The sequence below is a fragment of the Silurus meridionalis genome, chromosome 20 (genome assembly GCF_014805685.1).
Source record: "Silurus meridionalis isolate SWU-2019-XX chromosome 20, ASM1480568v1, whole genome shotgun sequence".
Lineage (NCBI taxonomy): Eukaryota > Metazoa > Chordata > Actinopteri > Siluriformes > Siluridae > Silurus > Silurus meridionalis.
This window is the reverse complement of record NC_060903.1, coordinates 9,557,501-9,585,487: the sequence shown is the minus strand read 5'-3', so window position 1 is coordinate 9,585,487 and position 27,987 is coordinate 9,557,501. Positions and strand designations below refer to the sequence as shown.

General features: G+C 38.0%; 1 protein-coding gene across 14 annotated transcripts in view; it reads right to left on the bottom strand.

Annotated features, from left to right (window-relative positions):
• The window catches only part of mbnl1 (muscleblind-like splicing regulator 1), a 67,483-nt gene that overhangs the window by 22,691 nt on the left and 16,805 nt on the right, over nucleotides 1-27,987 (bottom strand). For all 14 annotated transcript variants that reach the window (XM_046876703.1, XM_046876704.1, XM_046876708.1 and 11 more), the window contains one exon: nucleotides 21,684-22,378. In XM_046876703.1, coding sequence (XP_046732659.1) covers nucleotides 21,684-21,857 — 174 coding nt within the window. In that variant the 5' untranslated portion in view covers nucleotides 21,858-22,378. The remainder of the gene's footprint in view (nucleotides 1-21,683; nucleotides 22,379-27,987) is intronic.

The following is a 27,987-nucleotide window of genomic DNA, read 5'->3' as shown; positions in this document are numbered from 1 at the left end:
ACACACAACTAAACAAGAAATCTAAGCTCATAAACATATTAAACCAGTCCTACAATTTTAACAAGTCCCGCACACTATTAGGAAAGGAATCATTAGTGTTTGGAGCCCAAACCTGCCTGAGTGAAAAATCATGAATCACCATTAGATGGTAAACCAAAAATCAATACAAGCACCCTGAGAACCTAAACTGCTTTTTTAGTTTTAACAAAGCCAATTACTGACATGTCTGCACAACATAAAGGCTGCACTCTCATATTAACTACAGCTTCAAAATATTTAATTTTTACTCACATTTTAAAGCTATTCACTGAGCTAGAAATAGCACTGTATCAGTACATGATGTACACAAGTCAATCAAGAAAGATAACAGACATGATTTGAGGCTGCCATTTTCCACTGACCTAGAAACAAAGTACATTTGTGTGTCTTTTAAAGGGGGCCATTATGTGCCATGCACCTTGCTACACAGGAAGGATTTAAAAAAAAAAAACAATTTGTCACCTATAACACAATAGCAGTGCAGAAACAAGCAGTACAACAAAACATGTGGCTCTACAAAAACAGCAAGCATCGGAACACATGATTCAGATGTGTGTAACAGATCGATTCGGATCCTCAGTCTAAGCATGAAGCTCTTTAACCCTTTCACAAGTCAGCATAATGCCAGTCTTTTAAATGAATGGCCGTGTTTACGCCATCAGAACTAGAAGAAAATAATAGCCTGCAAATAGTCACCTTTTGATGGACAAGAACCAGCACATAATTTACAAGTCACTATCCATCCGTGCAAATTTATTTTGAGTAAGTAGAACATGTACGTGTTCAGACAGCATTTCAAACATGTGCACTCTAGCTAACAAAAAACTGTGAGTGCATTAATATCATGCGAAATTTCTATATAATATACAAAACAATACTTATATACATCCCAATACAAACATTTCTCTGTGATAAAATGATTTTAAACTGTATTGCTACTGATTGCAAAATACAGGTAGTCCTCCACTTACGATGGAGATACGTTATGACGGCCCTATCGTAAGTCCAAAATATCGTAAGTCGAAGATAGTGCTGTGACTGTGACAGCCTTTCCTGCTTCATGCTGATTTATAATTTTAATTTTCTGCTCTAAACCGATGGCTTTTCTCTTCTTTTTTCAATACTAGCAGGAGACATACTTGGGCGCTTGTAAGACAGGCTTTTATCACTAAAATTGCTGTTCGAAACCGTAATACACACTGAGACAACTTTACTCTGTATAAGAGTGGGGCATCTCACAGAGAGATACGCTCATCCCAGCTGCACATACAATGTATCGTACATTGTATGCTGCATGTCTCAATGTATCTCTATCGTCATCGTAAAATCGTAAGTCGAGCCATTGTAACTCGGGGACCATCTGTACCGTATTTCAATTTGAACAGTTTATCAGTTTAACATAATGTTTTCTTTGAATACAGGCTTCAAACTGGAGCATGTCATTACTTTTACCAGTGTAAAACAGGCTTATGCATTGTGTAAACTGTCTAGTTGCACCCACTGTGTTTTGGGTCTAATGATGATGATAAGGGCTGCAGCTAACGATTAATTTGATAATCGATTAATCTGGCGGATCTTTATTTATTTATGAATTTTTTACATTTAAATAAGCTGGGTATTTATGTATAAAAATGTACTTAAAAAATGTTATGCAAAAGTCAGATATTGAGATTAACTTTTTAATTTTGACATTTTAAAGCTTGTAGTAGACAAATGCTATAAAAAGAGAACAGAACAGAGAAACGCAGCAAACTAACAGGTTTGAGGCTGCTGTTATTTGCTACTTTTAGATTGTTTGTTCGCACTGTTTTAATTGAATCCATCACAAAGTCGCAAGTGAGGTAATTGCGCAACCCGATCATCAAGAGTCATGACAGAACAGATCCAGTGCGACTGTCCTGAAGTTAGCAAACAGTTTACACAATAGCACTTTATAAAACTACACCATTTTCACATGATGAGGATTATACAGTTTTTGATACCAGTGTATTTTCTTTTACTGCTGTCTTTTTTACGGTTCACCCTGTACTCTCCGCCATTCTACAAGCGGCTGTGTTATTTTACCGTCATGCTAATCTGTAACTTGAGCAGCCCAACTAATCGATAGCGGCATTCGTTGACAACAAATTTCATTATCGATTATTATCAATTAATTGTTGAAGCTCTAATGATGATACTACTACTACTACTAATAATAATAATAATATAAAAATAAAAATAACATTTCAAAAACTATTACTATGGCTTCACATGGAAAGTTTTTAGCTACTGTTATAGAAAGCTCTGCTACTCCAAAATTCTGAGTGGAGACAGTTTGAGAGGTTTGTCGTTTACCATTTTCAGGCATGGAATCTATTGTCAATTTATGACACCACTGTCAACCGTCTTGGGCCTGTCTGAAATGTCAGCTTTGTCACAGGAAATTGCAGATATATGCACCAGCATGTTTTAGGGCCAGTTCACATTTGACAAGCCGCAAGTGTTGCATAGTTCTGGCCAGCTAAAATAACATCCCACTGACAGACACGCCCCTGCTGGAGGGATTTGTGTGGTTGTCAGTTTTTGCCTCTCTTTGTCAAGTGTTGAACTAATGCTCTAGTAGCAGTAATGACTATTTTGATGATGAACATACACAATATAATGTTACTCTGACCTTGGCCTTGAAAACAGTGCCTATAGATGGTACAGCCATGTCACTTAGTGCTCATGATTACATGAAAAGGAAAGGATCTTGAGTGGCCTGCTCTTTCCTCAAGTTCTTACCCTGAACCTATTAAACACTTCTGGGATGAATTGAAATGCTGACTGCACCCCAGGCCTCCTCACCACACAACTGATTTTTACTAATGCCCATGCAGCTGAATGAGCACAAATCTCCACAAGCACACTCCAAAATCTAGTGGAACATCTTCCCAGAAGAGTGGAGTTTATTACAACAGCAAATAAGAGGCCAAATGTGGAATGGAAAGTTCAAAAAGAAAATAAAGGTCTTATGGTCAGGTGTCCACACAAACATATATACAGTTGCAAAGAGAGAAAGCAAGACAGACTGGATGTGTTAAGCTGAAGTGCGGTGTTCAGCATTCTTTCCTCGATTAGTGTGACTTCCATACAGGGGCCATGTTACCTAATGACTTCAGCAGATGCTAGCTACACCAGTATCATGCTAATCCTCATACCACTGCCAATGCTGGTATGTTCTAGCAGAATTATGGGTACAATGCATTTATTTTAGATATGATTCATTTCTGTCATGAAAGGAAGAAGGACCTCTTAGAGGATATTTTTTTATGTTATGTGGCTCTTCTCTGTTTTATTAATCATTTATAATAAAGAAATGCAGCTTTTGCTGTATATTCTGATTAGTCAGAACCTTTGTGAAAATGATTCCGTGGTCTGCAAATGTATACAACATATTTACAGAGCTTAGAAACTAGAGCAAAACAAAAAAGAAATACCTTATAAAGCAGTATTACACATTTCCGATGCTGCAGCTTAAAGGTTAAATGTTATCAAGATTAAGTTTGCAGCATGTTCATGCATGTTCTGTGACTGAGAAGTGGAAGATGTTTAGAAAAGGTGTGACACAACCTGAGGCAATCAACTGAATATGTGTATATGTTGGGAAATTAAACTTAGAAGACAAAGCAAAGAAATGGAGGTCAGACAGAGACGAGAGAAAGAGAGAGAGAGAGAGAGAGAGAGAGAGAGAGAGAGAGAGAGAGAGAGAGAGAGAGAGAGAGAGAGAGAGAGAGAGAGAGAGAGCGAGCATGTTTATGAGGGATTTATAACAACAAGGTTTTATAGAAGGGAATGAAGGTTTTGAGCTGCTGTCAGCTCTTTATGACCTCCTCTGACCCTTATCAGGTTGCCTTCCTCTAACAGCATTTTAAAAAATAACTGAATCAGTTGTGCTGTTTTTAGAGCATGGTTTGGTCAACAAAGCGAGTCTGATCCTGGTTCAGTGTTTCCCAATGCGCTTTAAGATGCTAAATGGTGCAGAATTTCTGCTGAGTCACTGGTATTTTATTCACTCTGAATTTCATGTGGAGTGGTGAGTGTAATAACTGCATATAGCGCCTAGCCTATGTGTGATATCATATCGTCTTACTGTTATTATTAGCAGAGCGATCATTGCCAGCATTAGACCAGCAGACTGCAATGGTGCAGGTGATTTACCTTGTTTTCATTATTTTGAGTGATAAAGTGGATATTTTGTATGGTGTCCTCCCTGCTTTATATTATTTTATCTGCAGAGATGAAAGTTGTTTAAATGACAAAGTAAGAAATCAGAGCTTCAGGCATTATACACAGCCATTTCCTAAAAGAAAGACTTCCTTAGAAGAAAAATGAACCCTGAATCACATGCACATTCATTTTTAGAGGCGTCCAAGATTTACTTTGTAATGCAATTCTGAGTCGTTTTTGTTTTACACTTCTTTTCTTTTAGACACGGACTATTTTCACTGCGGTTAATGGTTACCTACATTACCCACAATGACTACATGCTAATAGCAGTGCCATTAGGATTTAGTCCTTGCTTCATCACGACCTAAAGAAAGTGATGCAGCGGCGCTTTAGTACTTTAGTCTGTCCAGCCCGCTGACCTTCTCATCTGTACACATCATCTGTTTAAATGGATCAGGCTCCAAAGTTTCAGATTTAATGCTAGTACCTCTGTCAACACACGCCATGCTCATGTCGTAGCATGCTAACTAAAGTCCCTGAGTCACACAAATCACATCAAATACAATATAAATGTGTTTTATGTGTTTTAAGTAATCCTCAGCTTATGTGCATAGAATCTCAGTAATGACTTATGGTTCAAGATAAACTAAAGACAAATGCCATAAAAAAACAAAATTACTAGACAAAAAAAAACTTGTTATGACTTGTGCTGTTTACTGGAGCTGCTGAATTCTAGCACTGTCTATTGAAGCGGTTTCTTTCTAAAAAAAACAAACAAAAAAACAACACTCTTCTGTGTCAATGAAAACATTTTGGTCTTTGTCTGTTCTGTTTCGCCACTGCCCTCCATGTCTCTCTCTTCTCTCAGAATGATTGATGTGTCACATAGTGGGACAGATAGATTTCCTGTCTCTTGGAGCTTTGGTGACTCAGCACTTTCAAGCTCACAGGAAGTGTGCTGTCCAGTCTCAGCCCAGATATCTCAAGAAGCTGAGTCACTCTTTGTAATCATCCTCTCACCATGCTGCCATGAATACAGACATCTACGTGTTCACATACATACAAAAACACCTGTCATTACCTGCCTCTTATAACTATTTAAATATTTAACATACACTGTATGAACAATAGTATTGGGACCCCTGATTTTTCCAGCTATATGTGGTACTTCCCCAAACTGTTACCTCTGTCACAGGACCATGACAATGCTCCTGTGTGCAAAGTAAGTTTCATGAGGTTTGCATGGGTTGGAGTGGAGTGGAAAATCTTGAGTGGTCTCAACCCTATTGAAGACCTTTGGGACGAATTTAAATGCTGACTACAACCACAGGCCTCCTCACCCGATATCAGTAGATGGCTTTGCTAACGCCCTTGTGGCCAACTGAGCACAAATCATCACAACCACAATGTGAAATATTTCACAAGAGTGGACTTTAATAAAACACCGTTTGACCTGTAACTTGGCATTTCGTGTCTCTGTCTAATGTCTCAGGAGAGTTTCTGAGGTTATTGGCGTTTCTCAAAAACATGGCCGCCATCTACCAATTTGAGCACCTGTTAGACAAGGTTAACATAGGCCGATCAAAAAGGTGGAATTAGAAGTTCAAAAAGTACATGGAAATGTTGTCAGGTGTCCACAGACTTTTGTCCATATAATAAACATATAGATGATTATATGGCTCATTGCAGCTTATATATATAAAATAACATGGTCTGCTAGCAGAAGGGAAACTTAAAACTATTGTTTTACAGCCATGCTGGCAATGTTCCCAGGCAGTTATTTCCAGTAATACAAATCCAAGCTCCTAATACTTTAATGTGGAGCACTATAAACCCAAAATGGATCAACAAGGCATTCCAATGCATATTTAAAATCACTGTTAAAATCTGCCATACTTTGTAGCTCTTCGTTCAAATAACACAAAAAATTGTATTTCAATCATGTTACTATAAATGTGGACCAGGAGCTTGATGACACAACACTATTTACAGTTATATAGTTGCTATAGCAAATAAAAAGTATAATAATATAGTAAGACAAAGCCCAAAAGGCCTCCTGCTCCCTAAAAATATATATATGGATATAAATATATATATTTTATATGGATAGTGCACTACATGGCCAAACCGAAGCCATTTAGAATTTCCCTGGAAACTATGCTCAGTAGCTAAGACCAGTGACGTTTCACTTGCAAGATTGTATGGTTTACAGTTACATTACAGTTCATGGATATTCTAAATTGTCCACTGTCTGCACACACGGTATTATTACTGCTGTTAAACGGATAATATGTTACAAGTAGAGAACTCAGGTGCAGCTGTTCTGGTTTAATAGATACATCCATGTAGAATAGCTGTTTCTTATCTGTATAAGCTTCATCACACTTGAGATGTACTAAGGATGTTTGGCTGTTGCTTTTGACACAGAGAGAAAACCATCTCTGGTATAAGAACTTTCTTAACATACATTTATGTATATATTGAACGTACAGGTATATCTTTACACCTTTTGTTTTAAAAGATGAAAAAAAAATTTATATAAATGTTTAACACACAGGAGTACACATTCACTATATTGATGCACAAATACACATCTGTATTACAAGACAGATACAGACTAAACCAAAGCCCTCTCAAGAACACAAATCCAAAATGACAGAATTTCCTTTGTGGATCTCTAACAAGCACCAGACTTTTGTAGCCACCATGTTTTTGACATCAGAAAGAAAAAGAAGGTGAGAATCAGTCGCTGCGCTCTTGACGAGATCAACACAAAAGCAAACACACACACACACACACACACGCACTGGTACTTGAATATGCATAAATATCATCCTTGGCCATGATCACCTATTGGGCTAAGAAAGTGTTTCCTGTGTATCTCTCTCTCTCTCTCTCTCTCTCTCTCTCTTTCTCTCTCTCTCTTTTTCACACACACACACACACACACACACACACACACACACACACACACACACACACTCTGGTGCACTGGTGGCCAGCTCTCCATGCACACACTTTGTTGTGTCTGTGATGGCTATGGTAACCTAGCAACAGAGGTCTTTCTCCTTGCTGCTTTGATCAGAATTACAAAACAGACACTGCTAAAAGTATGTTGTGGAATATTTCTTACTTCCAGCAGCAAATATTGCAGGCAAACAGAGAAAACGAGAAAGCCGAAGGAAAAAGGGAGGATCTTGAAATATGCAAATTACCGAAGCAAACAGCTCTACGAACGGTCCATTTTGAGTATCGAGAGAAACACGCTCAGGTTCCTAATTATGTTTTAAAGAAAGAGACCAAGAGAGACTCCAGGGTTTACTCTTTACAGTTTGTTCTGCACGTTACCATTTTAAAATCAACATGAAACTTTGCAGTCATATATACCATAAGACTATATTACTTTAAATGTACTGTATTTACTAAATCAGAAAAAGACTCCAGGTTACATTCATGAGTGTGATCTTTGAAGTGCACAATTTACACTTTATTTCATAGTAAATGCACTATATTATTTGAATTTACCAAAGACAATATCAATAATATCACATGCTTATATATCACACGCGTGTTCATTTGTCTTTTGTATTGTGCTTTAATGTTGCAATCTAAAGATCTCACTCTGGAAATACCATAATTCCATTCTTAAATATTAGGATTTAGACTGAGAGAGACACTAAGTAAGAGAAAAAAAGGCAGGGAGGTCTGATTTATAATGTGTTACAGTGGACTGTGTCCTTTGGTGTCTTAATCCTACTGTAATCTGTCACAGGCATCCCATAATCCTGCAGTGACATGGCAGCCATACAGCATGTGGCTAACAGATGTGTTTATGTATGTGCATGGATGTGTTTTGTGTGTGTGTGTGTGTGTGTGTGTGTGTGTGTGTGTGTGTGTGTGTGTGTGTGGGGTGGGGAAGGGGGTGGGATGTATTCTCCCAGGCTGCAAAATAAGCAGTAATTGCTGCTAATAGCTTCAAACATCACCTTGGTATACAGCACAAAAACTAAAGCACTTAGCCTTAATACAATTACCTCCACATTTTGAAAATGTATTGTTGACAGACATGCATATATTTGTGTGTGTGTGTGTGTGTGTGTGTGTGTGTGTGTGTGTGTGTGTGTGTGCGTTAGGAAAGATTTAGGGAGTCATGCATGAATTACACACACATGACTTATGTTTGAAATCTTGGCATGTGATGTTGACAGCAAATATGAGAAGTATTGAATCTTCAAAACATTACCTTGGAACACAAAAAAATCTAAATTAAGTAAGAACAAAATGACAAAGACTGACAGCTAACACAGTGATTACTTCCATCACGGACTCACTCGAGTGGAAAGGCATTTGCAAGAGGGACAGATGGAGGGTTTTACAGGAAACAAATAAGGAATGAAATTGCTGTTATTTCTTTTTTTATAAATGACAGAGGGTAATAAAGTTGGAGGGACAGTAAAAATGACGGAGAGATGGAGTATAGCAGAATGATGGAGGGATGAAATATAGTGCGAGTGACAGGTTGATGGAGTATAGTGAGAATGATGGAGGGATGAAATATAATTAGAATGTTGTTGGGTTAAGAATGACAGAGGGATACAGTGTAAAAAGAAGAGATAAGCCAGAGGCAGAGACTGTTATCATTTGTTTATTGAATGACAAGGATTATAGCACCAGATAGACAGTAAGAATAATGGAGGAATAAAGTGTATTATGTATGGAAGAGGGATGGAATATAGTGTGAATAAAGGAGGAAGGGAGAACAATGAGAAATTCTGAAGTATAGTCAGAATGTTGGAGTACAGTAATGAATGGAGTATAGTGAGAGTACTGGTCAGAGTAAGTATCGTTAGAGTGATGGAGAGAGAGAGTATAGTGAGAGTACTGGTCAGAGTCAGTATAGTGAGAGTGATGGAGAGAGAGTATGGTGAGAGTACTGGTCAGAGTCAGTATAGTGAGGTGATGGAGAGAGTATAGTGAGAGTACTGGTCAGAGTCAGTATAGTGAGAGTGATGGAGAGAGAGAGTATAGTGAGAGTACTGGTCAGAGTCAGTATAGTGAGAGTGATGGAGAGAGAATAGTGAGAGTGATGGAGAGAGAGTATAGTAATAGTGATGGAGAGAGTGTATAGTGAGGTGATGGAGAGAGAGTATAGTGAGGTGATGGAGAGAGTATAGTGAGTGATGGAGAGAGTATAGTGAGTGATGGAGAGAGTATAGTGAGAGTGATGGAGAGAGAATAATGAGAGTGATGAAGAGAGTATAGTAAGAGTGATGGAGAGAGTGTATAGTGAGAGTGATGGAGAGAGAGTATAGTGAGAGTGATGGAGAGAGTATAGTGAGAGTGATGGAGATAGAGTATAGTGAGAGTGATGGAGAGAGTATAGTAAGAGTGATGGAGAGAGTGTATAGTGAGAGTGATGGAGAGAGAGAGTATAGTGAGAGTGATGGAGAGAGAGTATAGTGAGAGTGATGGAGATAGAGTATAGTGAGAGTGATGGAGAGAGAGTATAGTAAGAGTGATGGAGAGAGGCAGTTTACTAACAATAATGGATGGAGTATTGTAACAATGATGGGAAGAGGCAATATAGTGACAATAATTTATGGAGTATTGTAAGAGTAATGAGGAGAGGTAGTATATTGACAATAATGGCGAAGTACAGTGACACTAATGAATTAAGTATAGTGACAATAATGGATGGAGTATTGTGGGAGTACTAGAAGAGCTGGGTATTATGAGAGTGATTACTGATGTCATGCGGTATCAGACAATTTTAACAATAATATATAGAGAATGTGCTTTCATAAATATTCAGCCTTCAAACATTTCCACATCCATCCTGGAACTGAAACATATTTAATTGGATTCATTTGAATAAAAAAAAACAGCAATGAGGTGAAACATCTATATAATTTGCAGAAATGTTTACAAATGCATAGCATGAATGTTTGCATAGTTTGCATTGCCATATAAAACCCAAAGATTGCTCTGGAGCCACCAGTCACCATTACAAGCCATATCATTAGTTAAATGAAGTCCACATGTGTGCAATTAAAGTGTCACAACATCAAGAACACCATGAAACATACAAAACAAGTCTGGGAACAAGGTGAAAGTTTGTTTATAAAATTTGGCCTAAGCCATCCTGTGATGTGCTATTACATCCATTATTAAAAAAATAAAGAATATGGCACAAGCATGCCTAAGGGAGACATTTAGCAAAAATATGTAATCAGAGAAGGCACCAAAGGTAACTCTAAAGGAGTATGGCTTAGATAGAAGACACAGTTCAAATGACATTCATAACCAAAGCATCCTGCAAAGCTGAGAGTTTGTGGAAGAGAGATTATGGACACTCATTCAACATCCCCAAAGTAAAGCATGGTGGTGGTACCATTGTGTTACATGTCATATGCTTGGGCTCTTAGTTACACAACACGAGAAATAAAACTTTCACAAGTGCCTTTGTTTTGCTATCATTGTAAGCAGTGTGAAAAGAGAACTGAGGTGACAGTTCGTCGTTGTTGTTTGTGTGTGTGTGTGTGTGTGTGTGTGTGTGTGTGTGTGTGTGTGTGTGTAGAACCTATACTTAACATAATTTATGTTAGAATGTAAAGTCGATGCATCTCTCTCTCTCTCTCTCTCTCTCTCTCTCTTCAGACACATTCTAATAGTCCTCATACAGGGTGTGTTGTAAGTTTCAGATGCAGTGAGGGTGTGTAATGGGAGACGTATGGTGAAGATAGACAGCTGTAATTGAGAAAGGATGTTGTGTGAAAGATGTGTGCGTGTGTGGCTGCTGCTTTTAGCAGATAAGAAAGTGCCTGCCTACTCATTTTCCTGATGACACATTTAAAGAGAACGACATTAAATATATAATAGCAGTTGTCGTGGGATGACTGAATTATATGGTTGAATAAAATAAAAGAACATTTCTTAAAATTGAAGTGTTGCCATAGCCAGACTAGAAAAAACAAGCCAGTTGTGTCTTTTATTATTCCAAAAGATTTGTCGTAAAAGGGGTTCCAATAATCTATAAAGATCTTTGCACATTATCCTGCAGTGTGTGGTGTATAAAAACAATCCTGATGCTATTTTTATATTCACAGTCACAGTAATGTTTAAACTGTATAGTTTAGCATTAATATTTTAAATGTAGTATTTTAAACACGTCTGATCTTTATCATTTAAAAGAGAAAATTATAACTAATGTAATATATGTAAAATATGTCATTTCTTGTACAAATAACCTTGATACATGGATTTTAGCTGGGGTTGGCCTTGGCCCTAATAAAAGTGCATTAAATCACTGAGAAATCCCATTTGGAAAAAGGACAGCAAAAAAATTTCACAATTGCAGTGAATAAAAAAAATGTTTAGAGCATAAAAGTATATGTGTAGAGCACATTTGATAAAAAAATGAATAAATAAATATATAATAAAAAAAATAAAAAAATAAATTTAATTCTTCTCTCATCATTTGTTGACTTTCTTAAAAAGGTACACCTCCATATAGGCAGAGATGAAAAAGTACGCTCAGAGTAGAAAAAACTCAAAAGTCTAAACCACCTAATGTTTAGAGATCAGTTCTTTAGGGGAAGAAGTAAACTAAGTGTTATGTGTCATTTACTGCCATGTTTATTGTTCATCACTGATCACAATTCTGATTCTGATATGGACAATTTGAGCAGTGTTTCCTCTTTGGAAATCTTGTATTGACTGAAGGATGATACAGGACAATACAAAAGCTGACAATAGCATATATACTATAAATCATAGTGTAATCCAGCTATCAAGTAAAACATTACAGCGGGATTAGTGTAGTGAAGGCCTGCAGCCTCATTGAAAAAGTATTTTCATTTCTGCCATGTAATGTATTCAAAACGTGCTGTGCTTGGTTACAAAAATTCCACTAGTGGCCTGAATGCTGTATATGTCTAATAATTTCATAAAGTGCTAGCAACCCCACTAATAGAATATTTTCACTCACTACCTATAAAAGTACAGAATAGCATTGTTAGTAATGCTTTTGAGAATGTACAATATCATACAATAGAATATTAAAATAATAATTACAGCGTTTATTCAGTATTAGAATAGTTTTTCCTTATCTTTTACAGAACTGAAGTGCAATTTATCAGTTATTATTCATTATGAACAGAAATAAAACACAAATTTTAAGACGTTGTACTGTACTATGTACTTTACACTACTATATGCACTAAATACTCACTATATATTGTTTTTTTGTTTTTTAACATGACCTTATGCTAGCTAGCAAGTGCACAGACAATGAATTGGAAAACTAATGCTAACAGTAACATTATTCACATCTAAAGTGAAACAAATAATTTTACATTTAAATAAATGCCAGTTTTTAAATAATTAAAGCTTGACTTTGTTTGACCAACATTATATTGACAAAAGTCTATACAAGTTTAATTTGTGCTTTTTGAACATCCCATTGCATTGTTAATTAGAATTTGTTAATTGCTTCTCATAACCTCCACTCGTTTGGAAATATGTTCCACTAGATTTTGCAGTGTGGTTGTAAGAGTACTGATGTAGGGTGAGATGGCCTGGGATGCAGTCAGTGTTCCAATTCATCCCAAAGATGTTCAATATGATTGAGGTCAATAGCAAGCCACTCAAGATCTTCCAATCCAACTGATGTAAACTATATCTTCAGGGATCTTTGTGCAAAGGGGCATTGCCATGCTGGAACAGATTTGGGTCTCCTGGTTCTGCACATCACACAACTACAGTATATGTATTTTAGAAGAGCTATTATACTCAATTGGTTTTTGACAGCGAGTCCTGTCATCGTTTTGTATTTGATTTTATGGTGAAATCATATCTGTTGCAGCTGTCACTACAGACTTCATGACAGCTGAAAGCAAGAATAATGTTTGTCTGATGAAGCGTGACACTCAGCAAACACGACAGACTTCAGACTCGTCCTTTGTTTTCTTTATCACGGTGAGAGCAGCTAACGGCTCACTGCACCATCACACAGTACAATTAGCACAGGCCACAGACAGCATGTGACTCCACTGCAGTTGACTCAGCAGTTTAAGGATGTGTAGTTAAGCCTCTATGCTAATGATCTAACGCTTGGGACCTCAAATCCCTAAAGTCTCTGCAAGACCCTCAACTGCTCATTTGTATGCTATTGAATCAAATAAACATTTTCTTACGGATATGAACTGTGGCGAGTTTAAATGGTTATTTTGGCGAGTTTCATTTTTGAGTATAAAGAGATGTGGAAGTTCATATATATATATATATATATATATATATATATATATATATATATATATATATATATATATATATATATAATATCTTTTCATTGTTAGTTTATATGATCAAATATTATTCTATTTATAATACATCTATATTTTTTCTAAAAGCCTTTAAAAATCTTACAATGAAGTAAGTAGTAAACTCATGCCAGGATCAGGAAGCTGTTGCAGGGTTGCGAAGGACTTTAACAGGAAATACTGCAAGCACATCACACATGACACTGTTACCAAACTTATTAACCAACTCAAAAACTGACAGGAAGTGTTGTGGACTAACCTATGAAGTGGACATCCAGGAACATCAACTGGCATAACTGACGTGGTGTTGTGATTCATGTATGGAGGCCTTTGAGAGACCGGGCACTGAACACAGCTCAGCATAACCTTATTTCACTGTTATTTAAAGATTTTCCAGAACTTTCCAAAAGAAAATATTTACCAGGCCAAGATATCTGATCAATCATAAGATTTAGTCTGTAGCTTATGATAATATATAATGGAATTTGAAGCCACCATTCACACATGCATACAGATACAAAAATTATGTTTGTTACATTTTTTCTTACTTCTTATTTGGTGTTTTTGCTTCTTCGTGTTCTCTATTTTGCGCTACTCAAATTTCCCTGTGTTTGGGCAACTGTACAAAAATGCTGTTTTTTATTTTGAAAAGGTGTTTTTGCAGCTTAATTTTCACTGATTTGGTGAGCTTTTGGGTTTGGTAGAAGGTGCTAGGATACAATCTATCATGGCTGTTGACACAATTGTCACTTTGCCGTCTGTACTTTCTAGTTATGTAAATAATATTTACTTTGTATTATTATTATTATTATTACAACCTTCGTGTCAAGGAGCCAGGATATGACAAACTAGTTCTCTTGCTATAAACTGCACTGAGATTTTGGATAAGAACTTGCTGAGTTTGTATTTAAGCACGACCTTAAACTGTAAATCCACCTCTTCATCAGTCCACACTTCACTTAACAATTTGTCATGTCTGACCCCCCGATTCCACTGGTGAGCCAAGACATCATTCCACAAACCCAATCCAGTCCAGCTTTGAGCTACTCTTATTCCCCTCAGTGTACTGAACTCACCTGCTCCCTGTTTAACTTCAATCAACTCAGAGTATTTAACTAGTTCACTATGTATTTAACTAGTTCACTAGTACACTATATCAAGTCTCTGGTAGCACTGCTTCCATTCAGCGGTACAGCATGACTGCAACATCTAGCACTTGTTTTTTTTTTTTTTTACTTTAACAATAGTCATAGTGTTGCCATACATTAGCTTGAAAGTGTTTGTTTCCATTAATTGATATTTTTTTACTCTGATACACTAGTTGTTGTAGAATGACAATTATTCCCTTACATAATATTTTTATATTTCTAGATTTTTCTACCAACCTTTCCAGAAATCATTTAAATAAACTTTTTCATTCTGTAAAATAAAATTATATTTTATAGTGCATGTATTACTGCGTATGGCTGTGTATACATTCGATAACTGTAAGCATTTGTGTATGTATGGAGGAAATATTCGGCATGACCTTTTTCCACCTTTAAAAAAAAAAAGCTTTGCCAGTATTTTTAAATTGTAAGAAGCTCTTCTGGACTCTATTGTCGTAGTATTGGATAAGCTGACAGCAGAATGGCTATTCTGGCTATAATGCGGAAGTACTTGTGTGAGTATTCCATTGTCAGGGCTTTGTGAGGTATTAGCTATTCTTGTCCAGGTGCAATCCTGTGTGCTGGAATTCCACCTGCTGATTTGGATTGTAAAGATAATGAAGATTAAGTTTGCTATTACATACACCTGCAACTAAATTTGTGAGAGAATCCTTGTGTTAACATTTGGCCAGAATGAAGGAAACTCAATCTATACCTTCTAAACATTTTTTAAAAGGATACACTTTACAAAGCCTGAAACATAAAAAATGATGGAAACTTTTTTTCTTCTAAGGTGGAGCAAGTAAAGTTCAGATGTACGTGTATATTTTATAAAGCTGTACATTGTATAATGGGGGGATTGTCATATTCTAGTATAAACAGAGTGTCAGTGGGACAGAGGTTACCATGCTGGTAAAATCCTGTTTCAATTTATTTTAGATTTTCCTGAAGAAAGTGATCATAAATGGAATCTTCTTCTTCTTTCGACATCTCCCATTAGGGGTCGCCACAGCGGATCATCCTTCTCCATAACCCCTGCCTACATCTGCGTCTTACCTCGTGTCTATTTTGTCCAATCTGGAATGTTATCTACATTATCGCTCGATATGCGTGCTATTAACATTATTCTTAAAATGTCTGACATAACTGTTTATGACGTTCTATCACAATGCTGGTGTGTTCACATGTGTTCAGTCAAGTGTTTTTGTAGATAGAGATTTATTTAGAAAAAAAGAAGAAGACTGTGCACATGGACGAGGCCTGGGTGTGAGACGAGATGGTTGTTGAAAAGTGAGAGTTCTTAAGCGGTTAAGGCCCTGCCTGAGGGGAATGACGTGGAAAAGAACATTCTTTTGGCTCCTTTTTGAAGTTCTTTAGCTTCCTCGATGACATCATCTCTTTTCCCTTTTGCTCCTCCACCATGGCTCGTCTGCACCGAGCACAAACATCAGCATCTGGGAAAATCATTTATGGAGCTGAACTCTGCTAAGGTTTTAATATCTAATCAGATGCCTTATGTTAGTTTCTTAGACTTAAATGCAGAGCTTCTCTCCTCATGAATGTGTATATAAAATGCTACTGGCGTGTGGAGCAGAAAACATATATTAATATTATACATGTAATACTTGCTATAAATATAGCCTGTATATAAGATATATTCTTTTTATAAATCTGGGTTATGCCACAGGAAATGATACACTCGCTGCTCGAGTGGTTGTTGCTAAGCAGCTATGCAATATGATCACATGCTCTGTGTTAGCTAGCTAATGATCAAGGCTAATGATAGCACATAGCCTAAATATTTAATTTGAACGTTTGATGACAAGCTCGCTGTTAAGATCTTATTTTCTGTTAGATATGTCGCTGAAGCTGTGATCTTTGGGCTGTCTGAAATGGTAAATACTACAGAAGTGGGCCATCCGTGAGTAATCTTGTCGTTATTGTGATGAACATATGACCTCCTTCCGATCATAGCGTAGGTGGGTGAGCTTTCAAAAATAACACTGCCATTTGTTTATCTTTATGGTCACTTGATAGCTGTTCTAATTATATGCTCTGAAACAAGGCCATCATCTGTCTCACTGTGAGTCTCTGAGCATTCTCTCTCTCTCTCTCTCTCGCTCTCTCGTTCTTACACACATTTTATGGATTGTGATGTCTTTCTATAACATTCCCGTGAATGTTTATGAAGCTTGAGGAAAATCAATTGTTTTGAACTCCACGTGATAAAGTCAGGAGCAGAAGCTTTCACACCTAGAGCACAGCTGTGAAGCTCAGTGTGCATGCCTGTGACGTTGCAGAGATGTAAATATTAGCATACTGCGTAGCTTAACACAGGGAGTTATTGTTAGCAGCTCCTCTCGGTCTGCAGTCCACATAGAGGCTCGGCTGCTTTTCATTAGAGGCAAGGAAACGGTCTGCTCACTCCCTCACATCATCCACATGCCTTTCCACCACGTGAACTTTATCCCTTTCTCTCACTAAAGCGTCACATAGGCACTTGTCTCTTCTCTTCCCTTTACGTCTTTCTTACCTGCCTCTGTGTTTCTTTTCATTCTCCTCTCAGATCAATCTGACGCTTTTCTTTTCTCACTTTCAGTAGTTCAGCTTAAATATCTGCTTTTAAACTCCTACTCAGTTTCTCTTACTGACTACGTTGCTGTTTACGTAGCTGTGGAAAAACAGATCTGTCATTTTGACAGTTGGTAGCTTCTTAATACTCAGCTACAGTGTGTGTGTGTGTGTGTGTGTGTGTGTGTGTGTGTGTGTGTGTGTGTGTGTGTATGTGTGTAAGATCAGATTTTGTCTAATGGTTTCCTTGCCTGGGCTGGATTTTACTGGACGCTTACTGGATCTTACTTACTCAGTCCAAGTCAGTGTCCACACACACACACACACACACACACACACACACACACACACACACACAGGCCTCTGTCCACATCTGCTCTTTCTTCAAATTTCAGAATACTTTCTTGTCTAATATATCCACAGACACAAACACAAACACACACACACATACACACACACACACACACACACACAAACTATAATTTGGCCAGTACATGTGACTGGCTGTGAGTGTGTGAATGTATGTGTGCGCCTGCTGTTGTCCTTGCGCATGTGATGACAGTGTTGATAGCAACATCTGGCCTGTTGCCAAGGTCGCAGAGCAGATATATATGAGGTAGCTTAGCTCACCACGCTACCTCCCATCCCCCTCACTGAGTGTATATATTTGTGTGTGTGTGTGTGTGTGTGTGTGTGTGTGTGCGTGTGCGCATGCACATGTGGGTGTTTGCCTTCCTCCTGCCATGTAAAAATAGATGGAAAATTACAGAGTGGCGTTCCCCACTGCTCTAAGAGGAAGTGGTGCTCAGAGTGCAAACTACACACACACACACACACACACACACACACACACACACACACACACACACACACACACACACACATTATTAGCAACACACAACTGAAACGTTCTAAACAACAGCTCAGTTCACCACCAAAACTCAAAGTTAAAACGGAAATCAAAAGCAGTAACAAACGGCAATAAAATACCAGATGTGCAGCGTCCACTGCATGTCCTTCTTATCAGGAGTTTAAATATGCAACACAACCACTGAACGGGTCGAGAACTGGAGCAGCAAAGCATGCAGAAGAGCACAACCCAAACCTCGTCAGTGCACTACAAAACCATTGAGATCTGACAAGTGTCAAAAAAAACCTCTCTAACATGGACTCATGTGAAGCACTTATAAAAAAAACATGTTGCTATGCAACTTTAAGCAGCATCATTGCGTTAAAATGACGAGATTGTTTAAAGCACACTGAGCAAGAGTAAGGGTGAGAAACGTTCAGCCTACGCCAACAGTATGGCGTGTTCTATACACCACAGCATGATCACAGATAATGGGCTGGTTTTTTTGTATTCTTGTATTAAAATCTCATTATAATATATTATATAATACAGCTTTAGAAATAACACTATATTTTTTTTTACTCACATGTTGGGTGCTAGCTTGTCAGCAGAGATAAAAAACAAAACAAATAGACCTTTTCGCTACACATTAGCAAAATGTTGTCTGTACTTCTTCAAAGATTTTTCATGTATCCTGCCCATTGAAAAAAATGCTTTTAGCTTAACTTTTTTAGTTTTTTCACTTTGATTACAATGTTTCAATAAAACTGATTCATGTTTATGACTTAATTATATAAAAAAAAGGTTGGAACATACCATTTTGGGATAGTTAGCCAGTCGATTTGGATAACTGCCTAGCGAAATGAAACATAGTTGTCTATAACAACAATACTAACCCACTCCCTCTCACTTACATTAAGTGCTTTCTCCTAGTCAGAGATTGTGCTGGATTCAGAGCCTATATTCCAGGAGAGACTGGGAGCATGGTGAGAGAATACACAACTGACGAGACACCAGTGCATCACAGGGCACTTTACACTCACACACCCATAACCATGATTCTGGAAAGCAGAAGGAAAGCTAGAGAACCTGGAGAAAAGCCACATGAACACATGGAGGACATGCAAACCTCAACCCTAGGATCGAACTCAGGGAGAGAACTGGCTATGATAAATTTAGGAGAATATATATTTTTAAACTGCTTTCTTAGATTAGACAGTACTCCAATCAGCAACATTATTTATATATATATATATATATATATATATATATATATATATATATATATATATATATATATATATATATATATATATATAAAGAAAGTAATATAAAGTCAAATAAACCAGTTCACTTTTAGATTATCAAACAAGTACTGTATAGCAACCTGAATTTTGTTTGTTGTTATTAAAACATTGGTTAATCAACTAATTAATTAGCAATTTATTTTAACCTTTTAATTAGCAATTTTTGAATATGACGTTTTGTCAAAGAGCACATGTTTAGAAAGTGTGATGTTTTTGTAATCTTTTGAGAACAGTGCTATGACTCTAAAACAGGCATTGTATGGGTGAGTGTGTGTATGTGTGGTCAAGGGCAGGTTGAGGGGATGCCAAAAAACAAAGGGGAGCTTATGCTCAAATGTTTGTTAACTGTTGTCTTTTAAAACACTTAGCCACAGACCTAGAACTGTTTCTATCTGATGCTCCTCCATGACCTCCTTCTATGATCATTTTTAACTGCATTCGTAGCGTTTCAATTCTGCACAATCAAGGTCGAATCATCGAGGTATAGAAAATGGTGGGTTTTTGTTTTTAATTTACACTAAATTTGACACAAAGCCCATTTACTATTCCATCCAAAAATTTACATAGAGCATCATCACTGCGAGTGAAACTTTTACAGCTCTGTAATCGGCTCTGCTTGGCTGCTACATGTTGCTATGTGTTCTTTCAACAACCTACAGTGTGAACTTCTCCAGAATGCCTTTTGGTATGACACATCGACAGCAAAGCAAACTCGATGGAAGAATCAGCTTAGTGTGTCCAGGCCTATAACTGTGTGAGATCCTTTTAGACAGATTCTTGTGTGGTTTGAAGGATATTGTGCAGATTAGTCTCTAACTCTTACTTGCTCTCACTCAGTTTTTTGCTGCTTTTGGAGCGCAGTGATGTTTGCTTTTTAGCTTAAAAATTTTGTAAAAAATACAACTTCTGTAGTGAATATTTATTTTGGAAGAGAAGTTTCACATCAAGTTTTCAAACAACTGAACTGCATTGAGTGTGTTGAGCTTCTTCTTACTGCAGCAATCCACAATGCTCGATCCACTTTCAATCTCTTTACTAAAATCCCAAATAAAAAGCATGTGTAAATAATTGTGTGCATCGTTCACATTGCAAATCGGTCTAAGGAAACAATATTTGAATGTTGCTGATGTGCGTTGTTTTGCACAATAAACACAGAAATTTGCGCGATCCAAGATATCGGACTTCAACTAATTACACATGCTTTTTTTCACCGTTTTCAGAAATATTCAAATGATTTTGAAATAGAGGTGGTAGTGGTTTTGATTTGTCTTCAAATAGAAGAAACTGATTGATGCTAAATTAATACTTGCTCTTTAGTAGTATTCATTTGCAATTTAATTGCTGTTCCTGAAGTACCTTCCCGAAGTAACATATTTGCATTGACCCCACCCTACGTTTTGCATTTTTTGTTGAGAAATTGGTCAAATGAGGACAGAGATGGGGCAGGTTGAACTGACAGGTAATGTGTGATAATTCTCACCTGTGAATGCATACAAAACACTTATATGTTTTTAAAAGTACTTTTAGAAAAAATGACAAACTGTGTGTCTGCAAGCAAGAAAATGCCGATATAAATAAATACAGATACAATTACAAACAAAAGGAGTTACAAACACACGAATGAACAAGAAATGCTATTATGCTAACAGCTAAAAGACATAATCCTGACTACTGTTAGTAAATAATATTCATTAGAATTGTCTCAATTTGTCTTCATTGGTAATGGTTGGCTGATCTGAGTTTGTGTACTCTGTGTGTGTGTGTGTATGTGTGTGTGTGTGTGTGTGTGTGTGTGTGTTTGGTAAGCTAGTTAGTTTGTTGGCAACCAACCCTTGCGGATATCGATTAAATCCAGCTCTCGTTCTACTCCACTGATGCAGTTAACTGCACTTTTTCCTCGTTTTCTTCCTCAATATCATTAGGCACAGTTATACTTTGTGTATAACCAACAATAGTCTGGTCACACAGTTAAATTTGGCAAGAGGATGTTAACTGCAACTTCCTAGTTTGGTCTTAGTGGGTCATTGCCTGTTACTCTCACTCTGTCTCTTAGTCCATCTTTCCTTTACCTTTTTTTTCTAATGGTGTCTCATTTTTCCTGTGTCTCTCATACTGTCTCAGTCTCCCTTTAAACAACCCTCTTACAGTACTTCTTGCTTTTACTCTTTCTTTTCCCCTCCCTCACTCCCTCCCTCTCCCGATTCGGTCTCTGAGTCACTGTGGAAGGCGTGTGCTGTAATATTGCCTTTAATGGCTTTACCTTGAGCGAGTCGAAGCAGGCGATTACTCGGCCGTTCTCCACCTGGCAGCTCTTGGCTGGATGGGCGAATTTGCACTCAGCGTCTGAGCGTGAGCACGTGCCCCTCTGGAACTCACGGCACACCTCCAGTGTCAGCCATTTTGTGTCGCGAATGTGTGCCATGTTCATTGCCATGGCTAGGACTTTGTGTGTGTATATGCGTGTGTTTTTAAGGTCAGGATGATCTGCTGGCTGTCCTTTAATGGGAAGTCTCTCGCTTTACTTCTTGTGTCAAACAATTGACATAAAGCCTATTCCACAACAAAGTGTGTGGGGGTCAAAAGCACAACACTGAAGAGATTCACAGAGAATTCCTGGGCAGCAAAAAAGAAAATGAAAATGTTTTCACTTCTGGATTGGATTGCCCACACGCGCACACACGCCTAAAGAAAGCTCCAATTGTGAAAACGTTCCGACTCGAAGCAATCCCACTGGCACTTGGCAGCTCCTGGGGTACTGCAGCTGTGTGGAAGGTGATGCACGTGGTAGGTCTGCGTTCTGCTGAGGTGGCAGGGGTGTGCAGGTTCAGGGGTTCAGAGGTCGCTGGCTGAAGGTTCAGGCTTGGTTTTGGGTAGCAAGCTTGCAAAAAAAGCAGGGACTGGCACTACAAGCGGGTCCAAGCTGCAGCAAGAGAGGGCACTACCTTCAGTACCCACCTGGAAGAAAGAAGGGGAAAAGTGAGAAAAACGTGTCATGCATCATGTTGTTGTGACCTGTGCATGTGTACAGGTGCTTAATAAAGGGTTAAAAGGCCAGTTTTGTTACTGTCACGTGGTACTCCTCGTTTTTTGCGCATTCTCTCATCCTGTTCACACTTCCCCTCACTCTTGTCTTTCTGCCCAGCTGCACAAACTCTTTAGCCACTCAAAAATGCCAAAAATGCAAAGCAGTCTACATAACACCATCAGCATGGGCAAATAAAGCATTCTGTCAAATACATTCGCCTGCCTCTCTCTCTCTCTCTCTCTCTCTCTCTCTCTCTCTCTCTCATACACTTACACCTCTCAAACTTTCACACACACACACACACACACACACACACACACACACACACACACACACACACACACACACACACACCCTGAGAACCCCTCTGTAAATTCACCAGTGTCAGTGCAGGCTCTAGAAAATCAACTCTAATAGCATATCACTTACAGTGCAACACTCAGCAGTTAAGCTGTGGCAAATCTATTTAAAGAGAAAAAGATAGAAGTAGAGAGATACAAAAAGAGATAGAGAAAGACAGTTTGGGGGAGAGAAGTAGAAAGAAAGAGAGCAAGTTCGTTTCCCCTTTCTCAGAAGTGTTGCATGATGCTGGCTAACCAATCAGGGTAAGCGATGTTGCAACCGCATTCTGGGCCAGGAGCCAAGCAGGGAGAGAGAGAGAGAGAGAGAGAGAGAGAGAGAGAGAGAGAGCGAGAGAGAGAGAGATGCATGTGCTCTCTAACTGCGAGTTGTCTTTAGAATTTGCTGCATACACACTATCACGTGTTGATGTTCCGCACACAATGAAGCTTCATCACTTCCAAAAATGAGAGTAAAGTTCAAAGAACAAACATTCTTACTTCAAAACCACTTCCAGGATTCTAATACAACGAACCTTTGGAACTTGAACAATAGGCGTGATAACGGTCACAGGACCAGGAAGTGCAAGTGTGTGAGTGTGTGTGAGTGTGTATATATTCCTGTACATTGCATTTGTCAGCATTGTTGTCAGATTCCTCTGTGAGCAGGCCAATGCCTGCACTGCTCAGCCCAATGAACATTACCGTCATGATTAAAGAAGAATCGTGTCTAGACTTGGAGCTTTTGATTTCCATCGCTGCAGTGCGAAGATTGCATTGTGCCATAGTGAGAATGAAGAAAGCGAGTGGAAGAGAGAGAGAGAGAGAGAGAGAGAGAGAGAGAGAGAGAGAGAGAGAGAGAGAGAGAGAGAGAGAGAGAGAGAAAAAGAGAGAAACAGATACAGGATCGTCCTACTTTGCACATTGCATTAAAAGTTAGGTAAATATTTGCGCAGTTCTGTGCATTTGCTCCGGTCATAAGCAGATACTTCATTTGAATTTCCAGAGAACTTCTTTAGATTCGTTTACACCACTGTGGTTGCTTAATTTCTCTCATGTAAGGCTACGAAATATCAATAAACTGCATGTTGGGGTAAAAATAAGCCACACTGGAAATATTAAGCTTTAAATGGTCTTACAACAAATCACTGGTCAGGAAATAAACGAGTTTCGAATAAATAGATATAATTATTTAGTTTTCACTGTTTTCCTTTCAGTTTTGGACACTTTTCGTACAGAACTCAGTTAAGAGTCAACGTTGTTTCTACGTTCAACAAACTGTTTCTAGGATTTCCGATAACAGCAAATGGTGGAACAATAGAAGCAGAGCTCTTAGCAGTACGTTTTTTTTTGTTTTTGTTGTCGCACTTAGTTTCTGATCAATAATTGATGATGTATTTTTACAAAATAAAAGCTGAATATTTTTAATATTTAATATTTGTTTGCCCATGATTGTACTGGGATGATTTGTATAACTAATTAATTCATTATACTAAAAGATATATATCTTTAATATTGCCCTAGAATGCCAAGAGTGCATTTACATAATCCAAAACATGTTTGAGTGAAAAACATAATACAGACATACTGAATACAGATGTGCACAGTTTTAGGGATGTTCATTACGCATATGTGACTCTGAACACAGCCTTTAGCGTATCTTGTTTTCCAGAGAATAAAAACAACCCTATCACAAGAAATGAACACACTGTTATGCAGAACCGCTGTTTCAGTCGATCGAGGTTCATTTCATTCTCTCGTCATGCCACGGATGCCTCCTCCTCCTGCCTGCACACTAACCTACAGCTTCAGCTACCAAAGACATTGCACACAAGCATTCTCTGCTTTTATACCGAGGAAGGAAAACAAGATTGCAGCATTCCCATAAATGGCAGACGATGTGCTCGAGTATTTCACGGTGGTGATGTTGAGAAATGCAGGCTGTAAAACGTGGAATGACACGTTAATGGGGTTAAAAAAAAATACATCAATAGCGAAAGACAAAATAATCTGGCAACCAGAATAATGACGGTCATAACAATCGTTGTAGTTAATGTGCCATGGTAACAACAGTAAAACTCAATTTTAGATATTTATAAGGTTTAAACATGTGTACAGTATCTGTGGCCTGTTGGCATGACAGTACATGTGGGAAACATTAAAGACATACAACAACACAACATTAAAAGTGCACTTTATCTAGCAAACACGTAAATTAACATGCATAAAGTAACGAATACATTCCAGTGATTTCAGATTTTACATTTCCCAGGATTCAGTAAGTGTATGTTGAACATATAAAAGCCAGAGTAGCAAACATCAGTTAGAGAGGGTTTTCTCTGACTATTAGAATCTTTTGTTTTTTATGTTAACAATTTGGCAGTGGTCTGGGCGATGTTAGTTTTGGAGTCACAGGAAAAAGAACAAAAATCTTAGTAATACGTATGATGTTCCTGAGCTGCATTAAGTCATTCAGAAAGTAAAACTTTGTTGGGGTGGAGTCGGGTCAGATTTGGTGGACAATCTTTAGCGTGCATATCATATGTATCAAGCACAGGCACATTAATTGTAAACACAATCCATTTAGATGCAAAACAGTCAAGTTACCTGGTGACTAGTAGCAGTTACAGCCAATAAGAGAGAATTAAACGCATCTAAAATGTAGTGAGAAGGTAAAAGACGAAAGAGTGATATTGCACTACAGAAGAAAAAGAGGTTTAGAAGTGATGTAATGTTGTGGTAGCGTAGTTTTTGCTCAACATATAAGTAATATATTTGTTCTCTAATTCTGTCGAAAGCTAGTCAGTGATGATATAGCAAAAAAAAAAAATTAGCAACAGTGAGTGACTTGAGCTGTCAGCTAACCTGATCTGTGTCTTTCAACCCTCTGCGCAGGGTTTATTAGCATGCTAACACTGTCTGTTTGACAGGCTAGAAAAACAAACCGCTTAGATCAGGTAAGAAAACATGCAGAGAAAACAAAATAACAACAAAAACACCTTTGAACAAAATGTCTTACAGTTATTCACCGACCAGGCATAATTTTATGGCTACCGTTCAGCAGAGATGGCAAAAGTACACACGCCCTTCACTCAAGGTACTTATTTTTTAAAAGACCATGGTAAACGTTAAAGTACTGACTACACGTTTTTACTCAAGTTAAAGTAAAGAAAAATGGGCTCTGACATGTACTTAAGTAAAAATTTTCTATTACTACCTCCTGCTTTAGTGTCATGCCATCATTTATATATATGATATTTACATTACATTCTTCCAAGAATGCTTTTGACAATAAAAGCCTATGCCTTTGGCCATTTAAAGGAACTCACTTAAAATGCAATTACATGCACCTGATTACCCCTGATGTGTTAACATGAGTTTATCATGAGTTGACAGACAACTCAGTGTTGTCTGTCAACTCAACTCAAACTTTGCTAATTCTTTTCTATGTATCGAGACACCTTGTATATTTTAGCTAGTTGAAGCCCCAGAGTCTCTGGAGAAGCACCTTTACCACTACAGCAGCGCCCCACCCCCCCCCCGTTATCCCCCCGTTATCCCTTCAACCAGAGCATCTATTATTGCCAGCAAGCTAACATTGAGTGACTCGTTCATTCTGCAGACGATGTTCTGTTGATATTATTGCAGGATGAGCACAGTTACACAGCAAAGCATAGTCACTTCTGCTGGATCAGGCGATCACAGTAAGATCTATTTAGCTGACCGTAGCTAAAAGATGAGCTCTAGCTGATTTGCTTTTTCAAGTTTTTATTTTATAACTGTATCAGTGGAATTGACATGCATAAAAAAGTTGTTTTATTCTCATAACAATTCAGTAAGTAGCCTGGGATTCTTTTACACAGTGGGAAAAAGTGTGGAGTTCCACCCATGTCACAGGATATTCTTCCACAAGTAGTTTACAATAGCTTTTTCTACTAGAGTGGCCCAACTTTTTGTTGTAGTGCTCTCTGTTTTGGCTCTGTGGTGCAGTTTGATCGGAAACCCCAGCAGCAGACTTTAACACAGTGTGCGGCCTCCTAAAAAGCATGATCAGTAACAGGTCGAGCTGGAAGAAACCCAAAGTCGTATCAATGTTCTATATTTTCTGTCTGGTGACCAAACAACTGAGTTAAACACAGTCTTGTTGTTTAAAGCATACGTAAATGTATACTCTTAGGCATTTTGGGGAGTAAAGTATGGTGACCAGATCGTGCGTGTGCTGGCGTCTGGTCATTATTGAAACCGCAGCACTTTACCTACATGACTCACACATGGAGGTAATGATACGTCTCAACAAAACAAGTTAAGGGTTGGAAATGAGTGGTGTTACCACAGTTGCTCTGGTGAAGTTACATGACACTCTATTCGAATTTGTTCAGAAATGGTGCTAAGGATATATATATTAATGCACTTATTTATTTATGTTTGAAGTGTAAGGGAGCGAAACTGTTTATCAATTGCCCACGAAGGAAAATACATTGAAGAAAAACCCAATGGTGTATTTTTTTAAGAGTAATAAAATAAAGATCTTTCCGGTTGATTTTTGTATGAATAAACCACTATATGTCTACAGAATACCATGTGCTGCTGATTGCTGTCATATTAGTGCTATTTCTTTCAACATTAAATAGCAAGCAGATACACACACAAACACAAACAAACACACACACACAAACCTCTTGCTCATGTGTCTGCGTTTTATACCAGGATGCACACAGATACATTCAAACCCGAGATTTACAAAATGTGACACAGACCCATAAAGACTTCTTTACACTTTTGACAGCACATGCTCATATCACTTCAGGCTCCTCTTCCACACAGACACACCACAACACGTGCCAATTATAGCTGCAAAAGCGTTAAAGGCTGTGCATCTGAGCGTTTTTTTCACCTTCTTATTCTAATCATGAACAACTGACAAGATGTCTGCCAACCTCTAAAGCAAGCCATCACTCCGAAGAAGCCATGCGGTGAGCACCTTGTTTAGTTCTATATTGCTGCCACAATGGTCTGCTGCATGTGGGTCAACTCAGAGCAGATGTCTGTTTATGCTACAGATATAAAACTCTTCCAAAAATGAAAGTGCAAATACGAACATTAAAACCAACAAAACTTGTGAATATTTTAATGTGGACATGATCTCAACTTTGACCCCACTGACACACAACCAGTGGCCATGTGCACCTCCTTTTCCACTC